The following is a 23199-nucleotide window of genomic DNA, read 5'->3' on the forward strand; positions in this document are numbered from 1 at the left end:
GTTTTGTTCGGAATAAGTGATACAAGAAAATATAATCAGAAGAAAATGTACAGTAAGATACCAAGCGGGAGACAGGGGTAGTTTGTGTTTAATTTTTTCCTTTGAAAGTATCTTGCTCAAGTACAACACGTTCCCCTCATCAACAAAAAATGTGAGCATGACCTACCTTTGACTATAGTAGATATTCCAAAGCCATCAATTGCGTGGGGAGCCACCTGCCTTTATCCATTTTCATTAGTGGATAATAATGGGGGGTGAAACCAGGAGGATAGCTCAGGGGCAACATGCTCGCCTTGGAAATAAGACAACACAGAGCACCGCAGGTTCGATCCCCGGGTCCGCGGTTAGAAACCTCTCGGTATTAAGCGCGTTGTAAATAACCAATCATATCATATCATATATCACCAAGACCATCAGGGAAACCTTGCCTGGAAACCTGGGCGCCCTATCTGAGAGAGGCCTGTCTGGAGGGACTTTGCTGTGGGAGAGGCCTGGTGAGCTGCCTACCAAGATAGATATTCCAAAGCCATCAATTGCGTGGGGAGCCACCTGCCTTTATCCCTTTCTGTTAGTGGGTAATAAGGGGGGGGTGAAACTGGATAGGCCCTTCGCACAATTCGTTAAATCTGATTCAACTTATTTCCCCATAGAAAACCACCCCTTCTGTTGAAATCGCATTGTGTTGGAAAATGCCTGCCTTCATACTTTCCATTAAATTGTGGGGTAAGAGGGAGACACTGTGTAGATCCTCAGCACATTTGATTAAAGTAAATCAATGAATTCCCATTTAGAAAATCACGGGATGAGTGTTGTTAGAATTTGAAACTAACAAAGCTCATGCCTAGTGTGTTAGAGCCTGTATAGACCATAAACGCTTGGTTGACTGCTTTCTGAAATCCTTGTCTTCTATTTAGAAAGGGGGGGTCCATGATCCCAAAAGAAGTAATCCACAAACACCAACTTTCAAGTCAGTGTGGAGGGTGCAAAAAAACGAAATTTCCCATTCATCCCCATTCATTTTAAATCTTAATGTCAAAGTATTGCATCTCATCTGTATGTATGTTGCAAAACGCAATTCCCAATTTATTTTAAATCAGAATGACTAAGTATTGCATCTTATCGGTATGTGTGTTACAAAAGACAAAATTTCCCTTTGTTCTCATTTTTCTCTGAACCCAAATTATAAAGTTCAGCCTTTTTTTCAGGTATGCTGAAAAACAATTCCCTCTGAGTCCCCTTTGGGCCTCATTATAAGTTTGCCGGTCTGGTAACAACAGTACCGGTAAGCTTGCTGGTACCGTTGTTACTGGAGGCAAAGTACAAGTTCTGCTTGCGGGTGCCTTCCCGGCCACCAGGACTGGCCTGCAGGTGTACCGGCACCCGCGAGCAGAGCATGTCAGATGCACCAGCACCATTATGAATGGTGCCGGTGCATCCAACCTCCCCATTCACATTAAGCCATATGGGGCTCAAATGGGAATGGGAGAATGTTTTTACGTTGCCTGTTAATGGGCAATTACCGGGTCCGGCAGGCTGTCATGACCCAGTAATTGCCCATTCACGGGTGCCGGAAAAAATTGCAAATTTGGCGGCAGCCTACCGGTTTTACCAGCCAGGCTACCACCAAACTTGTAATGCGGCCCATTGCTTTTTAAATAAAAGTTGAAAAATGATTTTTGCCACTGTATTCCTTTCCCGAATATTGCATTTCTTGTAACAAGCACAAAACGATTTTTCCCATTAAATTCCCTACCCAAATAAGAAGCCAAAACAATGTTTCCATTGTGCCTCACTCCCTGCACCTTGCCTTTAAATAAAAGGGGTCATATTTAATTGAGGCCTGGAGGGTGGGGGTTGCCGGGAGAAATGTATTGTTTCAAATTAAGTAATTCCTGTGGACCTTGTATTGTATTGTGAATGTTTTCTATTGGTTACATTGAAATTAAATCTGTTGTAAGTTGTAATTGCATATTTCAAACTTTCACCTGTGTTGTTTTATATAACCAAGTTATTGTTGTGCTATTGGCTGTTGCCACAGCATTGGTGGCTGATGTTAGTCTGTTTGCCAAATCTTAAATAAAAAGATAAATATTCTTACTATTCACCGGCCTGGTTCCTAATCCATTGGTGACACCGGGTATTTGTTGGGGTTGGGTGTGGGAGGGGTTGGAGGTCTCACCAGAGAGAACCTGAAATCAAAAGTGCCTTATTGTGCGCCACCTTGCTTGGGGGGAAAGGAACTCCCTGAGTTGAGTGTGATCACCTATTAAATTGTGACTGTGCAATATATAACCAATTCTGTAATGCCTTCCTGCATGTTTGGTGTGAACCAGTCCTCCTGTATGTCTGTGGCTGTGTGTTGTATTGAACTGTGAGCTGGGTAGTGTAATCGTTCAAACGCTACTGCTGGCAGCTCCTGGGGCATTACTGTCTTCACAGAGCTCTCCTGCCTCCATAACAGATCTATCGGAGATTGCTTACACCCTCTCCGTGACCTCAACTCATTCCCGCTCTCAGTTGCCCTTCCTTGTAGTTCGGTGATCTGGCAGATGGGCAATGCTGTTTAAGATACTGAATGTTTGCTTGCCGGTGGGGCAATCACAACGTACTCAGTGGGTATTTCATATTGCAGAGACGCTGCCATTTTGGCTACCGCATCAGCAGCTGCATTCCCCCTCGATATTTTGTCTGTCCCATGAGTATGGGAGGCGCACTTAACAACCGCCTCAACAGATGGCTGCGATAATGCTTTCATCAGCTTGTCTAGCAGAGCTGCATACTGCACTGGGGATCCATCTGCCCTCCAAAAGTTCCTCCTCTTCCAGCAGGAGGTACCTGAGTGTACCGTTGTTGTAACATGTGCAGAGTCACAATATATTGTGATATGGCACGCTTGTGATGCTCGCGGTGCTTCGATGAGCACCACAAGTTCTGCCACTTGTGCAGAATAATGTCTAGGCAACCTTTTTATGACCACCGTCTTGTACTCCCCTTCCTCAAGTCGTACTGCTGCCCCTGTCCATCACAGTCCACCCTCCTGATCAATTGTGTCAACGAGAAGTATCTCACCCCAATGCACAGTCCCTTGCTTTGGGAATGCCATCCTCCTCCCCCACATATGTGGCAAAGTCGTGCACCTTCAGGTCCTCTTTAGTAGGCATGTCTGTTGAAAAGGTGGCAGAATTCACTGCCTTACACCTAACCACGTGAATATGGGGTTTAGAGATGATGATCTCACATGCCTATGATCTTTGCATAGTCAAGGTAGATTTTGACCTTTCTAGAATAGCAAACAAAGAATGTTCCACATACAACGTTACTGAACACCCCATTATGATCGCAGAAATGTTCTCTATTGCAAAGGCAGCACCTGCTAAAGCGTGTTTGCATGCAAACTGACCTTACATCACTGCATCCAAAGTGCCACTATAATAGACCAATCGCTTGTGGCCCATAGTGCTTTTTTGCATCAACACTGCTGTCATAAATTGACCATCAGAATGTGAAAACAAATGTAGTTCCTGTGTATAATCCGGGGCGGCCAGTACGGGTGCTGAACTAATCACTTCCTTTAAGTCCTGGAATTGTCTGATCATTTTAGGCACCCACTGCAACTTGTGGTCCTTTGTTTTTTTGCTTCCCAAAGGGCCTGTAGAAGTCGTCTTGTGTACGCCACATAATTTAGAATCCAGGCCCTACAATAATTACATAAGCACAGAAACTTCTGCATAGCTTTAACTGAGATCTGTCTGGGGGTGGCACGTACTGACACTGCCCTGTCGGGTAGTATCCTCTTGCCATTCGCTGATATGAACTGCCCCAAAGAGATCACTTGCTGCTGGCAATATTGTAATTTGGCCTTATCAACCTTGTAACCATTACAGGCCAGCAATTGTAGGATTGCAATTTGAGTTGCTTTGGCAGTGCTGTTCACTGTCACTATACGCTAGCAGATCGTCCACATACTAGATAATCATGCCAGGCATTTGAATATTCGCTAGATCAGTATGCAGTATTCTGTTAAATATGCCGGAAGTATCACTGGTCCTAGCTGCACATTTTCAGAGTGTGTTGTGTTGTGCTGTGCACCAGCACCTCTGAAAGAGCCCCCATGTCTTAGTTTGTCAATTTCATGTGTGCTACTTTTTTATGTTCCATTTCTGTTCTTCATTTCACAGCAAATCGACTATTTTCTTTACCTACTCTAATACTTTATTAACTCTCTTTAAAATAACAGTTTGTCTATTATACACATTTTTACAATGCATGTGTGCCTTTATTTTTTTAGCACTAGTGCGAACAATTATTTTTGTAAAGTGAAAGAGCTACAATTGCTTTTTAGGATACATCTAACATTGCAGTAGAAGATGCACCACTCTCTACGGTTCACCGACAGGTTACCATGTATGTTTCATAATGTGTCCAAAGCAACCTTGTTCCTGTCCATCTAAACACATTTGCCTTTAGGACATTATTTCTTAATATGCGCATTTTATAGGAGGAGGGATTTATTCCACACTGTCCCAGTTCACATTGGCCTTCAGGGAAGGTAAACCAACTATGCCAAAGAATGTCTTGATTGATGAAGTGCTCTACTTGTGATACACAGTAGCGTGTCAAAACAAAGCATAAGCTATTGCACCGATGCAGGACACTGCCTCCAAACTCGGCTTAGGATATGGGGATGTCAAGGGGCAGATTCACAGAGAAGTTACTGGTAGTAACTCAGACTTACTGTTGACTTACTCCAGGAGAGAGACTGTTCGATTCACAAAGAAGTACCAGTAGTAACTCAGACTTACTCTTGACTTACTCCAGGAGAGAGACTGTTCGATTCACAGAGAAGTTACTTGTAGTAACTCAGACTTACTGTTGACTTACTCCAGGAGAGAGACTCTTCGATTTACTGTTGACTTACTCCTGGAGAGAGACCATTTGATTCACAAACAGGTACCAGTAGTAACTCTGATGTACTGTTGACTTACTCCTGAAGAGGGACTATTCGATTCACAGCTACCAGTAGGGACTTTGACTTAATCCTACAAAGAGCAGAGCAAGTCTGGATTAAGTCCTAGTCACGACTTTTTGAATGGAATATACTCTCTACAGGAATAATTTACAGTCGTTCTTATAACTTCTTTGTGAATTCGTCCGAAGGGTTAAAGCAAAATAGGACATTGATTCTCAGAATGCAGGAGGTCCTGAGAATAGCTGTTTTTCACAAGTATTCCATAGATAAAACTATAAGGCAGCATTCATGGGGCTGGTCTATGCAGCTCTTCGCAGAATGGTGTTTTTGTCCTATTAGTCTTAGGGTTCATGTACTTTTTCTGCAGATGTGGGTGTGCTGCTTTCTTAACTAACCATCTTCTCAATCGCCTTTCAGCTCATGGATCTAGAAATGCGACTGCACAATGAGCAGGGAACCTTGGAGCACGTGCAGGAGGAGAATCAGAACCTGCACAGGCACGTGGACGCTCTGACCTCTGAGATCTCAACCCTGGGGAGAAAGGTAGGACGCGAATGAATACACAGTGCACTGGGCAGGCTGCTTGGCTGACCTGCTGGTCTATCCAGTCAGGGTTTTTACATTGTTATGTTAACGGTACTTGTATAGCGCACGAGTCACCAACGGAATTGGTCCCCAGGCGCTCTGGCGGATCTGTAAACAGGGAGGGCGGGCAGGGTTAGTCGGGAAGAGGGGAGAAGGAGAGTGGGAGAAGTGGAGTGCTGTTGGCAGCTTCAGCTATTGAAAAATGAAAGCTGCACATCTTGTTGACTGTGTGTGAAATAACAGAACTGTGAGTTTACGGTTTCAAATACTTACACAGCTATTGGCTTTTGCCCTGAGAGAATCAAGGTCGAGGCTCACAAAGCTTCAAGGGTGCAACATTCTGGTAAGCCATTCAAAATGATAATTACTGCAGCCGGAAAAAAAGCCCAGTGCACCTATTTAGGGTCTTAATTTGAGGACTGCGAGTGTAACGGCGGTTAGCCTCACCCTCATTCGGGGCCAGCAGTGGCCCAGCTGTTAGTTTAGAGGCCTAGCCGAGGTGAAGGCAGGAGTATGGATATGCAGACCACGCTTTAGATTTACTCCAATACTGGTATATTCGGTCATTATTTGTGCACCTGCTGGTGAAACGTAGAATGAATGCACATTGTTTTAAATGTACTCTAATTCCGGATTTTCTCTTTGATATTTTATGTAATTGTATGCATACACTCCTTTTTCGTTTATATTTCCTTTCACGAAAGTGTGTTAAATACATTTCAATTCAAATTCCCCACAGTTTGGGCAAACTCCAAATTATCTAAATTCCATGTGAATCGGGGTTGTCGGAAGTCTTGGGTTGATTGAGGTATGCATAAAGTAGCACTGCCCTGTACGTCAAAGGCCATTTTCTGGAGCAAACGTCTTGTTTTTGAGCTAATTTGCATACCCACAATGCCTTGCTGATGTGGCTCCCAACTGGAGGTGCACTTCCAGTGATAGTTACTTGGTGGTGGTGTGGAAAAAGTGTGACTCGGCTCAAATGGAATATTCCACTTTCACAGTAAAATAAGTTGAAAGGTTGCAGCAGTTCCCGCCAGACACTATTCTTAGGGGAAAAGCTTACCCATTTCACAGCAAGTACAATGCTTCATTACAATCACATTTGCTGATAAAGGCTGTGACTCAATGAACTCGCTGGTTTTCGATAGCAAGCAATAACACTTTACTGGGTACGAATCATACCTCAGTACCTTTGATAATAACTTTTTATTTCGTCCATTGCCATGATACACATTTATCATCCCCAGAAGGAAGAACGAGTCCTCTCTGCTGATGGTGGATTCCCACCTGTGGCCCAGGGTCGGACTGGGACAAGAAATAGGCCTAGACACCCCAAAAAAAGTGGCCCACCCCTCGCCTAAAAAAAATGGCCCACCCCTCGCTTCACGACCCTTGGCCTCAGATGACATCACCAGAAGTGATGTCATTTGGCCCCACCCGAAAATGACATCCTGGGAAGCGATGAAACACGACCCTTCACTCCTTGGCAAAACAGGAATTGCCATCAAATAGCATTGTTCCTAAGTACACTACAAAAAATATGGTTACGATTTCACTAATGTGATATACATTTCATACAAGAATGGATCACCGCATGTAACATTAAAGGCATGGTCTAGTAAAATATTTTATTTAAAAAATAGATAGTCAACATAAAAAAAAAATACTAGCATTCTCTTTTTTAAAACTTCCTATGTAAAATTTTGAGCTATTCAAGCTCAAAATTCGCAAAAGCAAGCACATGGGCGCATCCATTTTGTGAAATGGATGCCCTCCTGTGCTGGCTTTTGCTTTTGCGGCACTAGTGAAGGAAAAGCCAGCCAGCTGTAGTAAACAAAAGCTACCCCTGGGTGGCTTTCCCTTCATTAGTGCTGTACGCGGAGGACGGGGACCGGAGACCAGAGCAGGAAAGCTGCAGCTGAATCTCAGTAAGTGCTATTTATTTTTTTTTTAAAATAAGCACTAGCTGCGGGTTTTTTTCTAAGTTTTCTGGGCTGGAGGAGCCCGGAAAACTTAGAAATAAAACAGCCGCTTTAAAAACGTTGTATTTATGTTTGCGGTCGCTTTTGAAGCGACCGCAAACATAAATACAACATTATTGTGTTGGAAAACGCTGCGGTTTTTCTTTCCAAGTTTCTCAGGCTCCTCCGGCTCGGAGGAGCCTGAGAAACTCGGAAAGAAAAACCGCAGCATTTTCCAACACAACCGCGTTGTGTTTCTGGCTGCTTTGGCTATCACTTTGGGTCTCCGGTGCTCCCCTAGGGGAGCACCGGAGACCCAAAGTGAAAGCCAAGGCAGGCAGAAACACAACACGGTTGTGTTTACATGCCGCAGTGTTTCTGCCTACAGCTGATTTCCCATTTGGGGCTGTCGGGCTCCCCACGGGGGGGCCCGAGAGCCCCAAATGGGAAATGCTAAATGTGCGTTGTTTCTGCCTAAATCTGCTTTCCCATTTGGGGCTCTCGGGCTCCCGGTGGGGAGCCCGAAAGCCCCAAATGGGAAAGCAGATTCAGGCAGATTCAGGCAGAAACAACGCGGTTGTTTTCCGCAATGCTGCGTTGTTTCTGCCTGAATCTGCTTTCCCATTTGGGGCTCCCACGGGGAGCCCGAGAGCCCCAAATGGGAAAGCAGATTCAGGCAGAAACAACGCGGTTGTTTTCCGCAATGCAGCGTTGTTTCTGCCTGAATCTGCTTTCCCATTTGGGGCTCTCGGGCTCCCCACGGGGAGCCGAAGCAGATTCAGGCAGAAACAACGCGGTCGTTTTGGAAAACGCTGCGGTTTTTCTTTCCGAGTTTCTCAGGCTCCTCCGAGCCGGAGGAGCCTGAGAAACTTGGAAAGAAAAACCGCAGCGTTTTCCAACACAATAACGTTGTATTTATGTTTGCGGTCGCTTCAAAAGCTACCGCAAACATAAATACAACGTTTTTAAAGCTGCGGTTTTATTTCTAAGTTTTCCGGACTCCTCCAGCCCGGAAAACTTAGAAAACAAACCCAGCTAGTGCTTATTTTTTAAAAAAAATAAATATCACTTACCGAGATTCAGCTGCAGCTTTCCTGGTCTCCGGTCCCCGTCCTCCGCGTACAGCACTAATGAAGGGAAAGCCACCCAGCGGTAGCTTTTGTTTACTACAGCTGGCTGGCTTTTCCTTCATTAGTGCCGCAAAAGCAAAAGCCAGCACAGGAGGGCATCCATTTCACAAAATGGATGCACCCATGTGCTTGCTTTTACGAATTTTGAGCTTGAATAGCTCAAAATTTTACATAGGAAGTTTTAAAAAAGAGAATGCTAGTATTTTTTTTTTATGTTGCCTATCTATTTTTTAAATACATTTTTTTACTAGACCATGCCTTTAATATCTGTGTGTATAGATCAATATTGTCAAATTACTGTGAATGCGTAGATGTCCAAGGCCAAATGATAATATGTTATTGTATAGCACTTACGCTTAAGTTCTTTTTTATAGAACAAATATGCATACAATATCACCCGACCTGTGTTGGTACTCATTTATCGACCTCAGAAGGATGAAAGGCTGAGATGGCCTTGCTGGGATTTCGAACCTGCAACCTGCAGATCTCACACACATCGCAGCAGCAAACACACAACACACTCAGCTATCATATCGGCTATAATAAAATGAGCAATTATTCTGTAGTGGATACCATTGGCAGCACCCAAGAATTAATGTTCTGGGGTACACGTGTTGGTACGTGTATAATATCTTGATAGTCACACCTCCATTATTTTCAGGCCATCGAAAAGCATCATCTCCAACCTGCATAAATCACGCCAGGTAACCATCGTCACTACAAGCCCACAGTTCTATTACACCAAGTCTCTTCTTTTGACAGCCACCATCGCCCACATAGCTATTATTTCCCAAATAACCCCATGTCTCCAACGCACCCAGCACCCCAATAATACTCCTCGCCAAGGTCCCCCCATTAAAAAATCTCCCACGGCATCAATTCACCCCTAACAGCTGTGCCACTTACCAGTTTCCTGCACCGACAATTGCCCTTTGGGCATCACTTTCTTGTCTTATAAACACGTTTTGTGAATTGGCCCAACATAATATAATGGATATTAGGCCAGTATATACGTTGCCAGAAAAATGTCATTTGGCGACGGTCCTTAGTAAAGCACACATACTCTTTACTTGGGCCCATAATGCGGTCCCAGTCAGTTATCACCCCCTACGGCGCCCTGACATTTGAAACTAGACTTCCCAGTACATACACTTTGAACGCTTTTTGTGGCGCTACTGTTTGGTGTATGTCACAAGAGCATGTTCGTGTTTGACATATCTTTGTTGCTTAATACATTAGCAACAATTACCATGGGTTAATTAAACAGCAATATGCTGTTAATATTGTTCTGGACATTATCATTCCATTGGCACAATTTGTTAACTAACATCGAATGCCTACACTTTTGTTTTTCTCTGTTAAGTACTTCCTTATTGGTTTCCAATCATGTTCGTCGTTTTTTTTTGTTTTGTTTCACACGTCTAGGTTGAGACCCAATGCTCTTGGAATACAAATCTTTCCACAAATGCATTTTTACTATTCAAACCACTTCTCTGACATTTGCCGAAAATATATTTTGCATTCCATATTCTGCCAGAATGCCAGCCATTCGCGCGTTTTAATCTCCTTGAGATTTGTCAAATTTGGATAGATTACCTCATCCTACACCTCTCGGCATGCCGTGGGAGCTGTGGCATTTGTTGGAGGGAAACAAGCTCTTGCCTGGGTTGCAGCCGCTTGTCACTTCAGAGCCGTGTGAAATCAGCATCAGGCTCCAGCGGAACAGGCCGGAGCAGTGGACTTCGGTCTCAGCCAGACAAACACTCAGAAGCTGCTGCATGGCCTTTCCCTTCCAGCTAACAAGGCCCCATACACTGAAGAGGAAATGTAGACACCTTTTCTGAACCCTCGCAGCATCATCATGACACACCAGCCAAGGCCTGCCTGTTATTCTGGTGGGGCGGCCCCCAGGCACAACAAGAAGTTGCTTTCAACTTTGCAAAGTGCAACAAATGTGTTGCTTCCTGCAAAGTTGAAAGCAACTTAATGTGCACTCCGGCGCCGCTGTGCCGTGGGCCTAGTCAGGCCCAGCACAGCCCTGCAGGGATATTTTTTTTTCAAACCGGCACAAAACGTGGCCAGAAACCGGCCCACGGACATAAACATGATTTCGGTCTGGCCACGGGCCGATTGGCCGACAGATCAATCCGTCCCTGCTGTGGCCTACAGGTCAGACACAGATCTTGGCAGTATATCAGCCAAAGCTATGTTACCGGGATGGTAACTTGTGACCTGCGGGATACACACATAGGGCCTTATTACGAGGAAGGCGGTAGAGGGATAACAGCGCCTGTAGAGCTGCCGGCCCCATTATCCCTCTACCGCCTCATCACGAGGTCTGCTCGAGGGTTCCGCTAAGGACGTCTAGTAAAACCAGGCATCCTTAGCGGGACCCGCTAGCAGACCAGAATACTAACAACCGGCCCGTCATTAATGGGCCCATTGTTAGCATCCTCCCCATTCCCGTTGAGCCCTACGGGGGCTCAAATAGTAATGGGGATGTACCGGGTCCCACGAAAGGGAATTACCGGGCCCTCCTAGGTCGGAATGGCCCGGTAATTCCTTATTCCTCGAACCCGGACCCGGACCCGGTACCCGGTATGGGGGTAGCCATGCCGCTTAGCGGCATGGCTACCTCCATACTCGTAATGAGGCCCATAGACCTCAGCAGGCACTGAAGTCAACGCGCCATCTCACTGGGATTGGAGCATCTGAACTGTTGGTTTTATATATACACACACACATGCACCACTCTTCACACATGCCTGTATATCCCTGTAGCAGGCATGCCACCTATTCCACTATCTTACTTGGACTGACATCTGTAACATTGAGGTTACAGAGAAATCTCTGCATATCGCGCCTCCACCCTCTGAACTATCCTGCTGGGAATTGAGCCTGACATCAGCAGGTTACACAATAATTACAGAGGCAACTACATGAACCTTCTGATCTTTGCTTTGGGAAAAAGAACTTTGCTCATGCTACTTAAACACGCATCTTTGTAATTTGCAAAACAGATTCAACCCAGCGAACTAACAGTCTATGGCCCTCATTACGAGTTCGGCGGTAACCATGCCGCTATTGGCGGCACGGCTGCTGCCGAAATCGCATCAGGGTCCGGGTCCTCGGAATGAGGACTTACCGGGCCATTCCGAGTTCGGAAGGCCCGGTAATTCCTCCCTCTAAGGACCCGGACACGGTCCTTCCCCATTCCCATTTCAGCCCCCATAGGGCTGAATGGGAACGGAAGAGGGAGCAAACAACGAGATGGCCCGTTGTTTGCTCCCTCCTCCCCTCGCGGGACCCGGTAAGCACCTTACTGTGTCCCGTGAGGGGAACTCGTAATGCGGCGGTATGGGGTGAACGGCGCCGGCACCTTTTACGGCGCCGTTCACGCAGTACCGCCAGGGTCGTAATGAGGCCCTAGGGCTGAAGCCTGTGACTTTCAAGTTGCACACAGGTTTCTGCAGCAGGGGCCTTCTCCCATTGAGATATCCGACTCAGAATAGAACCTGAGATCATCCAGCCCTCTGAATTATGTGTTGATGTTTTGCAACTGTGCAGTCACTCCATAGCTCTTCCAAGACAGTGGATCAGGTGCATTGTCATTTTCCATGCCAGTGTTTATTTGACCAACCTCAGCATGAAGAAATGTTGATGCTGGTATGCCTCACTGGCTTTCAGAGGCTATGGTCTTTAAAATCCTCGCAAGATTTGTACGTACCACAAGGGGAATGTGCGTATTTTACACTAAGAATATTGCTGACATACTTGGTCGGTGAAGTGTGTAGAAGGGAGAGGGCAGTTAAGGAACCAAGATGAAAATCCATATTTAAAAATGATACTTACAGTGAGCCCCTCATGAAGGTTGATTTGCATTCATGCTAAGGTTGGGGGGAGAGAAGGCTTCCTATCTCTGAGACTGCTCTTGCATGTAAGATCTTTTCCTACTGTTTGCTCTTGTCTGTAGTGCAGATCAGAAAAAGAGATACAAAACATCTAAACATTTGATCAGGAATGATTTGCATTGATTGATTGATTGATGACTCTTAATCAGAGGATGCCACAAATAAGTGCCTGAAGGCATATTCTCACACCAATTGATAACAATGATAAACCAAATAACATCATAATATCTGCACTTGTGTTCCACTCTCATTGGAGTATCTGCACTTACATTCCAAGTGATTTCGACTGCCTACACTTACATACTATGTCACATTAGAGAGAATGCACTTACATTTCATTCACCTGTAAGTATCTGCACTTATATCCCAGATCATATGTGAGTATCTACATCTATATTGCATTTGCATTTAAAAATGTGAATATATTATTTGTGACACGCCTGAGATGAATGCAGGAAATTATGTCACCTCATTTCTTTCTGTCTAATCTTGATTACAGTGATTGGATTATTTAAATGCTACCATGAGCTCAAATGAATGAATTAATCTTTTACAATGCACTTAATGCTGGAGACCAGTCTGTAAGTGCAGGAATGGGATTCACAACAGTGTTGCGTTGCCGCTGAGCTATCCTCCCAGGCTAGAAGGAATGAAAAATCAGAGAGGAGAGCAGTTTGGTTTTACCTGCTCAGGTCAGGACAAAGCTAAGTGCTCTAATGAAGCATTTTAGACTGAAAGGGGGTCGGTATTGTGGGATAATGCCTGACCGTAAATTATTGCCAGAGGTGAAATTGAGGGTAATAAGTTAGGGGAAAGACATTATTCAAGAGATAAGGACCCCTCCACATCTATATTGCTATTATCAGCGAGCTTTCAGTCTCTTTTTCTTATTCATGCCCTTCACGTGAAACAGAAGAAAGACTGTCAAAGACTGAAAGTTTCCCCGGCCAAGACAGCAGCCAAAAAAATGACGCTCAGCAGCCGTGCCGCAAACAAGTTAATTATTGAGGTTGATAGCCACTTACCAATGAGGGATGACGACATGAAGCCGAGCAGTGATGGTGGTCCCAGGAGAGGGCGAGCATCAAAGGAGGAGGTAAGTGAATGGATTTGGATTGCAGAAGCAGGTAGATGAGGCAAACTGTATACATGCCTACATTTCATGGTGCACCAACAAGAAAAAGCAAATGCCAGTTGTCACTACCTGCAATGAGAGGTATTCCCTGAAAATGACGAATGCGCGTTTAGTGCGTATTTAGCATGGACAAAAATGTTGAATCCCATAACGCCAAATAAGGGGAGCAGGGGTTGCTGGGGTGTCGCCCACCCCCTATTTCGGCATTTTGGATTGGGCTGTTATTTTGTATAAATATTTTCAGTTGATTACGCTCTTAAAGGAAACTCCTTCATCTTAGAAGGAGGTTCATATTGTCCCTATAATCAAGAAATGAGCGAGAGACGCTCCTGAAAACTATAGACCAATTGCATTACTTGATGCAGATGCTAATATTTTTGTGTCAGCCTTGCGTTCCTGCCTTGAAGAATGGGCTAGCAGTAATGGTATTCTCAAACTGAATCCATTGGGCTACAGGGCAGATGTGGGTACTAATGTTGCAGTCTGGGTCCTAAATTATGCACAATGTCTAGCCTGGCAGGGGGTGTCTGAGGAAGTATGTGTAGTATCAGTAGACCTATCCCTAGCTTTCAACAGGGTAAACAGGACCAAATTATGGAGGAAGCTCTTGGATTGAAGGCTACCGAAGGGATTATTGGCACCCCTTATCCACCTACATGAACAATCCACACTTTAGAGTCAAGCTGAATGGGGAGGGTTTGTCGTCATCTGAAATTAAGACCAATTGTGGCATAATACTGGTATGTATATTGGCATCCTTCTAATTTAATGCTTATTTGGTGGATTTGGGAGCATATCCTAAACCAGCATCTTTTATTGCCCCTAAGGTTCTGGGTTACCAGTATCCATTGGGTTGCCTACGCAGATGAACCTACCTTCATGCTATCATTCTGCTAGATTGCATGAAGGTGGGTATCCAACGACTCTTGACTAAATTAGAAATGTATTGTATGGAAAACAATTTAATTATAAATACCCAGAAAACACAATTAATCACATTCACGACGGGGAAACGAGCAAAGAAAAAAGTCTTGTAGTTGGAGGGAGAAAAGATAGTCGAAGTAAATGGCCTGAAATATTTGGGATATGACATCTTGAATATCCCTAACAAGAAGTTCTTAATGGAAGGTTTTCATAATAAAGCAGTATCGGCAGTCACAAAGATGAGACATTTCAAGTAAGGAAAACTCTCAATCATCCCCCTCGTAAAATTCTTTAAGGCGAAAATGGTTCCAATGTTAACCTACGGGGCCAAAATACATCACATCTTGTTATATGAGGATTTTTCTCACCTATAGGGACTTATATTGAAGAAGGTCCTCAGGCTGTCCCAGGTAATACCAATCAGCGTCATTAGATATGAGTTAGGTCTTTTATCATTAGAAGCACACATAGTTTGGAAAATAATCTTACTATTTTAGAAATTTCGAGATCCCCCAGAGCGACGCTGTTCGCTGACTATAATGATGGGGTGGCATCATAAAAAAATAGCCTAGTGGATAGCACAGCAAGTAAACTGGAGGAGTGGGGTTTGGATTGAGATCTTCTCAACGACCCACCGGAAATGCATAAACACAGATTGTGGCGGTCGGATTGGTCGAGAACCTGTGATAGAGAAGGTAGCTACGAACGATATCAAAACTTAAGCCTAGGCCATAAAAAGTTAGGAGTGTGTATGCCATACCTTTTGTAAATACCCCTCATGGAAAGTTAGTTTTACACTGTTCAGATGCAGACTGGATATTTTGCCCACTATGGCAAATAACTTTAAATGACAAAAATAAGGATTCCTGTCTGACAGTTGTAGATATTGCTTCGCTGCTAGGGAAACTATTCAACATCTATGCACTTCAGGAAAGGTTATATGGAATTTGTGTTGGTCAATGCTCCCATATTATTTGAATAAGCCTCTGTACCCGTTTTTATCATTGATTAAATTGGTGAAGTAAGATTGAATGGAATTTAAAGGAACCAACATGGATTTTAAGTACTTAGGTCAATAATGCCTTCATAGTAATTGATACACTGTGTTTTTTTTTCCTCTTCTCTTTTTTTATTCTGAAATTAGATGATTTTTTAAAATGTGACTAAATTGCTATGTTCATTGTTAATTTATATGATTTTTTTTAACTTGTTTATTTATTAACAGCACACAGGAGCAAGCATGATAAACTCACATTTGTTACAGACGACATATGACATTTGAAATGCCCCCCACCCCCCAACCCCTACGCCTGGCCTGCAGAAGGCATTGTTCCCGGGCCTCATTCCGTTCTGCCAGGTGGCGAGCTGTCCCCCATAGAACGGAGAGCGTTCGCGATCAAACGCGGCTTAAATGTAAGCGCCGGATATTTCTGGTCATAGTCTAGGACCGGGCCCCAGACGTCCAAGAAACGATAGAGTCTGCCCGTCTTAGCTGCCGTGACCTTTTCAGTTATTAGGATTTCCAAGAGTTTGATCCACCTCAAGGGCATGAGGGGGCCTTTCGCAGTTTTCCAGGTGCGGGCTACTGTGATTTTGGCGGCCAGCAAGAGTTGAGTGGACAGCGTGGCCCTCCTTCCCGTTCTCGGGTAAGCGTCCGGGTGCGGGATCCCAAGGAGGACCTGTTCGGGAGTTAGCGGAATGGTCACTTGGGTAATGTCTTTTATAGTGGCGAGGCATTGGGTCCAAAATTCCTTTACCTTAGGGCAGGTCCACCACATATGGAAGTAGGATCCCAAGTGGCCGCATAAACGCCAGCAGTGGGGGCCCAGGGCTTGTTGAAAGTGGTGAAGACATAAGGGGGGGTAGTACCATCGCAACAGCAGTTTGTGGGCGCATTCCCGGTTGGTGATACAGCGGGATGCCATGCGCTTCCTGGTCCAGATATCCACCCAGGATTGGTCCTCTATAGCGTGACCCAGGTCCGTCTCCCACAGGGACATGTAGGAGGGTTTAGAGAGGAGGGGGTCGTCCAGCAGTAGCTTGTAGAGGGCGGAAACCTTCCCTCAGGCAGGCAGGTCAGCCGCTGTGAGTTCCAAGGGAGTAAGAGGCCGAGTTGCTGCCATCCGGGTCTGGGGGTTGGAGCACAAGTGTCTTAGTTGGGCATAGGAGAATCTGTCCAACTCTGCTAGCTGAAAGGAGGATTTATATTGTTCGAAGTCCAGGGGGGAGTCTCCTGCGAAGAGCTGTCCCAGCGTTTCAAGGCCTCCTGCAACCCAGTTTCTGAAGTTCGCTGGACGAGCTCCCGGGGAGAAGGCCGGGTTGTGGAAGATCGGGTAGAGCGCGCTCAGGTCGTTTGGGATCCCTCTGTATCTGCAGGCCCACTCCCATGCCTTTAACGAGTTTTTCGTGGCCATCAGCACATCTGGCCAACTCCGACGCAAAGCGTTAGGGAGAAACGGGAGGAAGCGAAGAGGCAGGGGTAGGCGCGATTGTTCGATGTCCACCCACTTTGGGCGACCTGAGGCCAGTCCCCACGCCTGGAGATGGGCCAGCTGTGCTGCGATATGATACTTGCGGAGGTCTGGGACCCCCAGCCCTCCCAGTCTAGCGCTGGCCATCATCGTTTTCCGGGGAATCCTCGCTTTCTTGCCCTTCCATATAAAGTCAATCAATTTACGTTGAAGCTTCATAATGGGGGAAAGGGGGATTGAGACGGGAAGGGAAGCACAGGCATATAGGAAGCGGGGAAGGAGATTCATTTTGCAGGTTGTTATCCGGCCCAGCAGGGAGACTTTCTGCGACCGCCAGCGCATGAGATCCTTCTCCAGTTCCTCGAAGAGCGGGGGGAAGTTGGCCTGGTAGACTTTTGTTGGTTGTGCTGGGATCCGGACCCCCAGGTATGGGATTGCTTGGGTGCTCCATTGGAACGGGCTTTACTTCTCCAGGGCGAAACTTTCGTCCGGGCTCAGGCCCACACCGAGGGCTATCGATTTTGAGAAGTTGATGGCGAATCCCGCTACCTCGTCGAAGCTAGGGAGCTCCCCCAGAGCAGCCCTCAGGGAGGATTGGATATTTGTGACGGTTAGCAAGATATCCTCCGCGTAGAGGGCGATCTTATGCTGGGTGGCGCCTATCTTCGGGCCGCTTATCAGTTGGTTTGTCCGCACCCGTTGGGCCAACGGTTCCATGACCAGGGCGAAAAGCAGGGGGGACAGGGGGCATCCCTGCCTCGTTCCGCAGGTAGGAAGGATAGGGTCCGACAGGCGGCCGTTAACCCTGAGCCTGGTTTTGGGAGCTTGATAATTTGCCAGGACCATTTTTCTGAAGATTGGGCCAAAGCTGAATGCTTCGAGGGTCGAGGTAAGAAATGACCAGTCCACCTTGTCGAAGGCCTTGGTCGCGTCCAGGGCCAGTAAGGCCAGCTGCTGGGAATTTCTTGTGGTCACCTCTATGAGGTACAGGGCTCTGCGAATGTTATCTTTCGTGGACCGGTAGTTGATGAAGCCGGTTTGGTCCGGGTCTATGATGTTCAGTAGGACCGGAGCCAGGCGGTTAGCCAAGATTTTCGAATAAATATTAGTGTCCAAATTAAGCAGGGAAATTGGTCTGTACGAGCTGTTCTCAAAGGGGTCCTTTCCGGGCTTTAAAGCGAGAACGGTAATGGATTCCTGCATGGACGGAGTGATCGTTCCAGTGGTCGCAAATGAATTAAGAGGCGAGCCAAGGGAGCCACCAATTGGGGACGAAAGAGTTTATAAAACCTGGTGGTGAAGTCGTCCGGGCCGGGGGCCCTGGGTTTCAAACTCTTTATAGCCTCTTCCACCTCCTCCGTGATAGGCATTTCCAGCTCCTGGCCAACCTCCGGGGTCAGGCGTGGAAGGGCCGCCTTACGGATGTATGCACGCTGCGCTTCCAAGTCCCTCGGGACCGCTGTCATAGTCTCGGATTGATGGGCCGTGGCTAGCCGGATTTTCTCTTGGTCTGCATAGTGCACCGACCCCTGTGGGTCGCGAAGGCCCAGGATGGATTTCCGAGTCTTCTCCCTAGCTAGCTTGCTAACCAGGAGCTTGTTGGCTTTGTTATTGTGGACATAGTACCATTGTTTGGTCCTAGCGAGCAGGTTCACAGTGGTGTCGGCGTGGAGAGCCTCCAGCCTCTTCCTTGCCATTTGCAAGGCTTTGTAGGATTTCGGGGACCAGCCCTTCTGCTTGTGGACTGCTTCGGCTGCACAAACCTCGCCTTCTTCTGTTTGTGAAACGCGGCGCCTTGGGCGATCAGTTCCCCTCTGAGCACCGCCTTCATAGCGTCCCAGGTGTTGGTGGGGGAGGTGTCCTCGTTAAGGTTCTCCGTAAAGAAGTTTTTGATTGACCTGGCGATCGCATCTCTCACCGGCATGTCCCCCAGGATAGGGTCATACAAGGTCCATTGGTGACGTGGAGGCGGATCCGGGTTGCGGACTCGGAGGGAGAGCGAGACTGGGGCATGGTCCGAGCGGATCCGGGGGCCGATCGTGACGTCATCCGTGAAGGTCAAGATCCGGGGTGAGGCCAACAGGAGATCGATTCTGGAGAAAGTGCGATGTACATATGAGTAAAAGGTGAAGTCCTTCTCCTCCGGGTATAACACTCTCCAGGTGAGATCTGTCTTTAAGGGGGTCCGGGGACCCGTTGAAATCGCCCCCGATGACAAGTTGTCCTTCCGTGAATGGGAGGAGGGTCTCTTCCAGGTCCTGGTAAAATCCTTCTTGGAACTCATTCGGGGCGTATGCTGAAACGAGAGTGTAGAGCTGGCATGATGCATTTGACAGCCACAAAGCGACCCTCTCGGCAGCGCAGGACGTCGAGGACCTGGGGGTTCAAGCCCACAGCCAAAAGGATAGTGGTGCCACCCTTTTTGGTGCCATTGGACGCTAAGAATTGCGTGGGGAAGAGTCTGCTTCGGAGGCGGGAAAAGTCTGCTGGAATTAAGTGTGTTTCCTGCAGGAAGGCAATTGAGGTTCCGTCGGATTGCAGCCTGTGTAGGATGGATTTCCTCTTCGGTGGGGAGTTCAGGCCCCTAACATTCAGAGTGGTGAGTTTCAGTTGCTGGTGTGGGGGGTGGCTGTCCAAGGACCTTTGCCGTGGGGGGGGGATTGGGAGGGGTCTAGGTTAGCCATAACTGTGATATGTCAGCAGAGATAGGGCTCCTGTGGCTGATGGTTTTAACAATAGTCTCCAACGGGAGATCCAAACTTCCAACTTCGGCCTCCAACAGGAGGACCTAACTGTGGCCGGGGGGCCGATTGATAACTGTCAGCGGGTCCCCCGGACATCCCAGGCCAGCAACGGGCGACCTGGGCGACATGGTTGAAGCTTTCTCCAAGGGTAATACGATGACATACACCTTGGAGGAGGGTATAGGCCGCATGGGGTCCGCGGCGGGCTTAAGAGAGTATCGCTAGTCTCGGTGCCACTTGATCCTTAAGGGAAGCGTGGGCCATCATCTGGGTTTGCGAGATCTCTGCACTCGTGACCAGTGGGTCTGTTTCTGCTTGGGGGAGCCAGGCTCCAGGGCCGGGTCCGATCGAGGTGGGAGGGAGGGCCCCGTGCTCCCGGGAGAGCCCGGTCGTAGAATGGAAGCCGCATCCTCGAGGTGACTGATGGTGTGAGGAGTGCCTTTATATGAAAATTGTAGCGCCGTAGGAAACAGCCATCTGTAGCGCACCTGCTGGTCTCTGAGAAAAAGGGTGAGAGGACGGAGCATTCTGCGTTTTTGGAGTGTTAGGGGCGATAGATTTTGGAAGATTTGGAGTGGGGATCCCTGGAAGGAGAGCTTGTCCTTTGTGCGGCCTATCGCAGCGATAGCCTCTTTAGTGGTGAAGAAGTGGACTCTCGTGATGACATCTGGGGGAGAGTCTGTGTCAGTTCCCCGCCGGGGGCGCATTCGGTGAGTGCGGTCAAGTAGGAGTTGTGTTTCATCCAAGTCCGGCAGTAAAGATTGAAAGAGGGTGCTGACATATTCAGGAAGTTCCTTCTCTGGGATTGATGAGGGGACCCCTCGGATCCGTAAGTTATTGCGCCGAGAGCGGTTTTCCATATCCTCTTGCTTAAATTCAAGGATTTCGGTTTTATCCATTAATGCTTGGATATTACCTTGCATCTCCTTCATCGAGTTAGAATGGTCCACTGCTAGCTCCTCAATCTCCACTATTCGGTGTTCAACGTTGTCAGTCCGCTGTTCGGTTTGTTCCAACTTGGCTGTGAGTTCCGTCATGCAGTTCCGGAATTCCGTTTTAATGTCAGACATAAAGACCTGGAGGTCTTCCTTGGTGGCCAGCGTGCCCTTCACGTCGGAGGCCCTCTGGGAGTTAGATTCGGGGGGTCGGTTTTCTTCCCTTTCTCCGGGGCCTGCAGCATGGTGGCAATGTCAGTGCCCCTCGATGATTTCACCACCTTGGTCATGGCTTAAGAGGGGGGGGAGGAATATGCTCGCTGCCAGGGGCCACAGGAGCCTAAAGTGGCGATAGAAATGGAGTGGGCCGGGGCGCCCCAGGAGATTTCTCAGGGAGAAAAGGCAGGAGGGCTTTGCGGAATAGTAATCGTGTCGTAAGGAGAAGCCACATAAGGTGAGAGGCCCGGATCCAAAGCAATGGGGTGGAGGTGGTTCCACTCCGCCGGTGCGTGGCGACGGTGGGCAGGGGCGCCCCAGGAAGCTGCAGGAGCACCAGAACCGCCGCAGCGGAAGCGGACCGCGATCAGTAGGAGGTGGGGGGGCGAGATCCGGTAGGCCTCAGGGATGGTGGCGGGCCTCCGGGCAAGCCCCCGGGGGAAGCCAGTCGTGGATGCAAGTGGGGAGGCTCAGGGGCCACCTCACTCAATGGGGACAGAGGCGCTCACCTGGAGAGTGATGCGTCGTCGGTTCCTCAGGGTGCCAGCTGCTGGGCGGCAAGTCCGTCGGGGCTTGGAATGCTTAGTGGGGCCAGCGGCGCCCGCCTGGAAAGTAGAGCGCTGACCACGCTGGAGGTGGGGGCCGCAGGCACCACTGGCTTAGGGTCCGCTGGAGCTCGTCTTGCGGGCGAGGCCCAGCATCACCAGGCCCAGGCAGGGGGGGAGGATGCAGCGCTGTAGCTCTCGGCGTTGGAATGGTGGTCGACGGACCCGGCCGTCTCATTCGAAGATCCCGTGCAGATGAGGGGGAGGGATGGGGGAGGCGGCAGGTACTACGAGAGTGCTGTTACATGTTGGAGCCACACTGCCCCTCCCCGCATCAGGCAGAAGAGCGCCAGTGGGCCGCGGCGGCAAAGGGCCCCAGTCGCAGCCGCCATCTTGAATCACGGCGGGGGAACACCGCGGAGAAGTTCCAACGCCGCGTTTTCAGCCACTCTGCCACGTTAGGAGCCAGGAAAGTAGCCACGGGTGCAGGTGTCGTTCCGCTTCAGATCCCTGCCAGGAGGCCGTTACAGCATAGCGGGAACCGGCGAAAGATCAGTCAGAGCCGCGACCCCAACGGAGGCCATCAATGGAGCAGCCTCATCCACGGCGCTCCAGGCCACGCCCCCCAATTTATATGATTTTTTAAGAATTTTGTCAAATGGTGTATTTGATGAATTTGTGTAAGGTTTTGACTTGTTTTAAAACTGAATGCACAATAAAGAATAAAAAAGAAATGATGGGTTCAGGAGTCGCAGGGAAAGTGGGGGACAATTGTCATTTAGACGCGCACAGCACTTTCAGAATACAAAGCTTTCAGCTTCGGCATATGAGGCTGCCTTGTTCTCGGCTTCATCATTCCAATTTAGAACCCAATTGGATGTATTTATAGAATACATGTACTTTTTTTGTGATTCCTTTCACAGAAGAATACAAATAATGAATCCTGTCTTCAATGCAACAATCCCACCCTACAATCTGGGAGAAGAAATTGGATTTTTTAGTCTGGATATTTTATTTAATTTAAAATAATACATCAAACAATTAAAGGTGGCAAAAAAGTTTTTATTCAGTTTTATTTGATTGAATATAACATGTTGCATGAAGGTAACCAAACAAGTAGTGATTAAAACAGTATCTAAAACAACAAGTTGTGGGTAAATATAAGCATAGCCACGTGTGTAATTGGTGCACCATAAAAGGGTTTGCCCATATAAGGGTACATATGTGTGTCAAGAGCCAGGCAGTAGTAGCCCCCTGGGGGTTGAGAGTATGAAGGGAGGGTAAGAGAGGGCAACAGCACAACGATAACTGACAGATGGGAGGATGGGTGTTGGGTGGTAGGGTGGGGGTAGAAAGAGTGTGGTATGGGGAGGTTGGTGGGGGCGTAGAGAGAGTGGGGGTGGGTGACTGGGTGGTGGTAGTTGGTTGGGGCAGAAAACATGAAGAGCAATGCAGCCTCGGGAGGACTTGTGGAAAGTCACCCAAAATAGCCCAAATAGAGAGAATGTGCGTGGCCGTGGGTTGGGTAAGTGTAGAGAGGCAGCCTCGGGAGAACTAAAAAACAAATCGTTATTTGAAAGTAGTGCAACATAGCCACAAAACCTGCACACAGCAGTAATTCCCTACACAAGTCGTGTTTTAGTAACCCAATAATGCGCAACATAGTCTTA

General features: G+C 47.5%; 1 protein-coding gene across 2 annotated transcripts in view; it reads left to right on the forward strand.

The window, feature by feature from the left end:
- LMNTD1 (lamin tail domain containing 1) overlaps window positions 1-23199 on the forward strand; it is a 2112860-nt gene that overhangs the window by 715296 nt on the left and 1374365 nt on the right. For both annotated transcript variants that reach the window (XM_069628478.1, XM_069628479.1), the window contains exon 7: window positions 5387-5512. In XM_069628478.1, coding sequence (XP_069484579.1) covers window positions 5387-5512 — 126 coding nt within the window. The remainder of the gene's footprint in view (window positions 1-5386; window positions 5513-23199) is intronic.

This window comes from Ambystoma mexicanum, chromosome 12 (assembly GCF_040938575.1).
Source record: "Ambystoma mexicanum isolate Mex_15411 chromosome 12, UKY_AmexF1_1, whole genome shotgun sequence".
In the NCBI taxonomy this organism is placed as follows: domain Eukaryota; kingdom Metazoa; phylum Chordata; class Amphibia; order Caudata; family Ambystomatidae; genus Ambystoma; species Ambystoma mexicanum.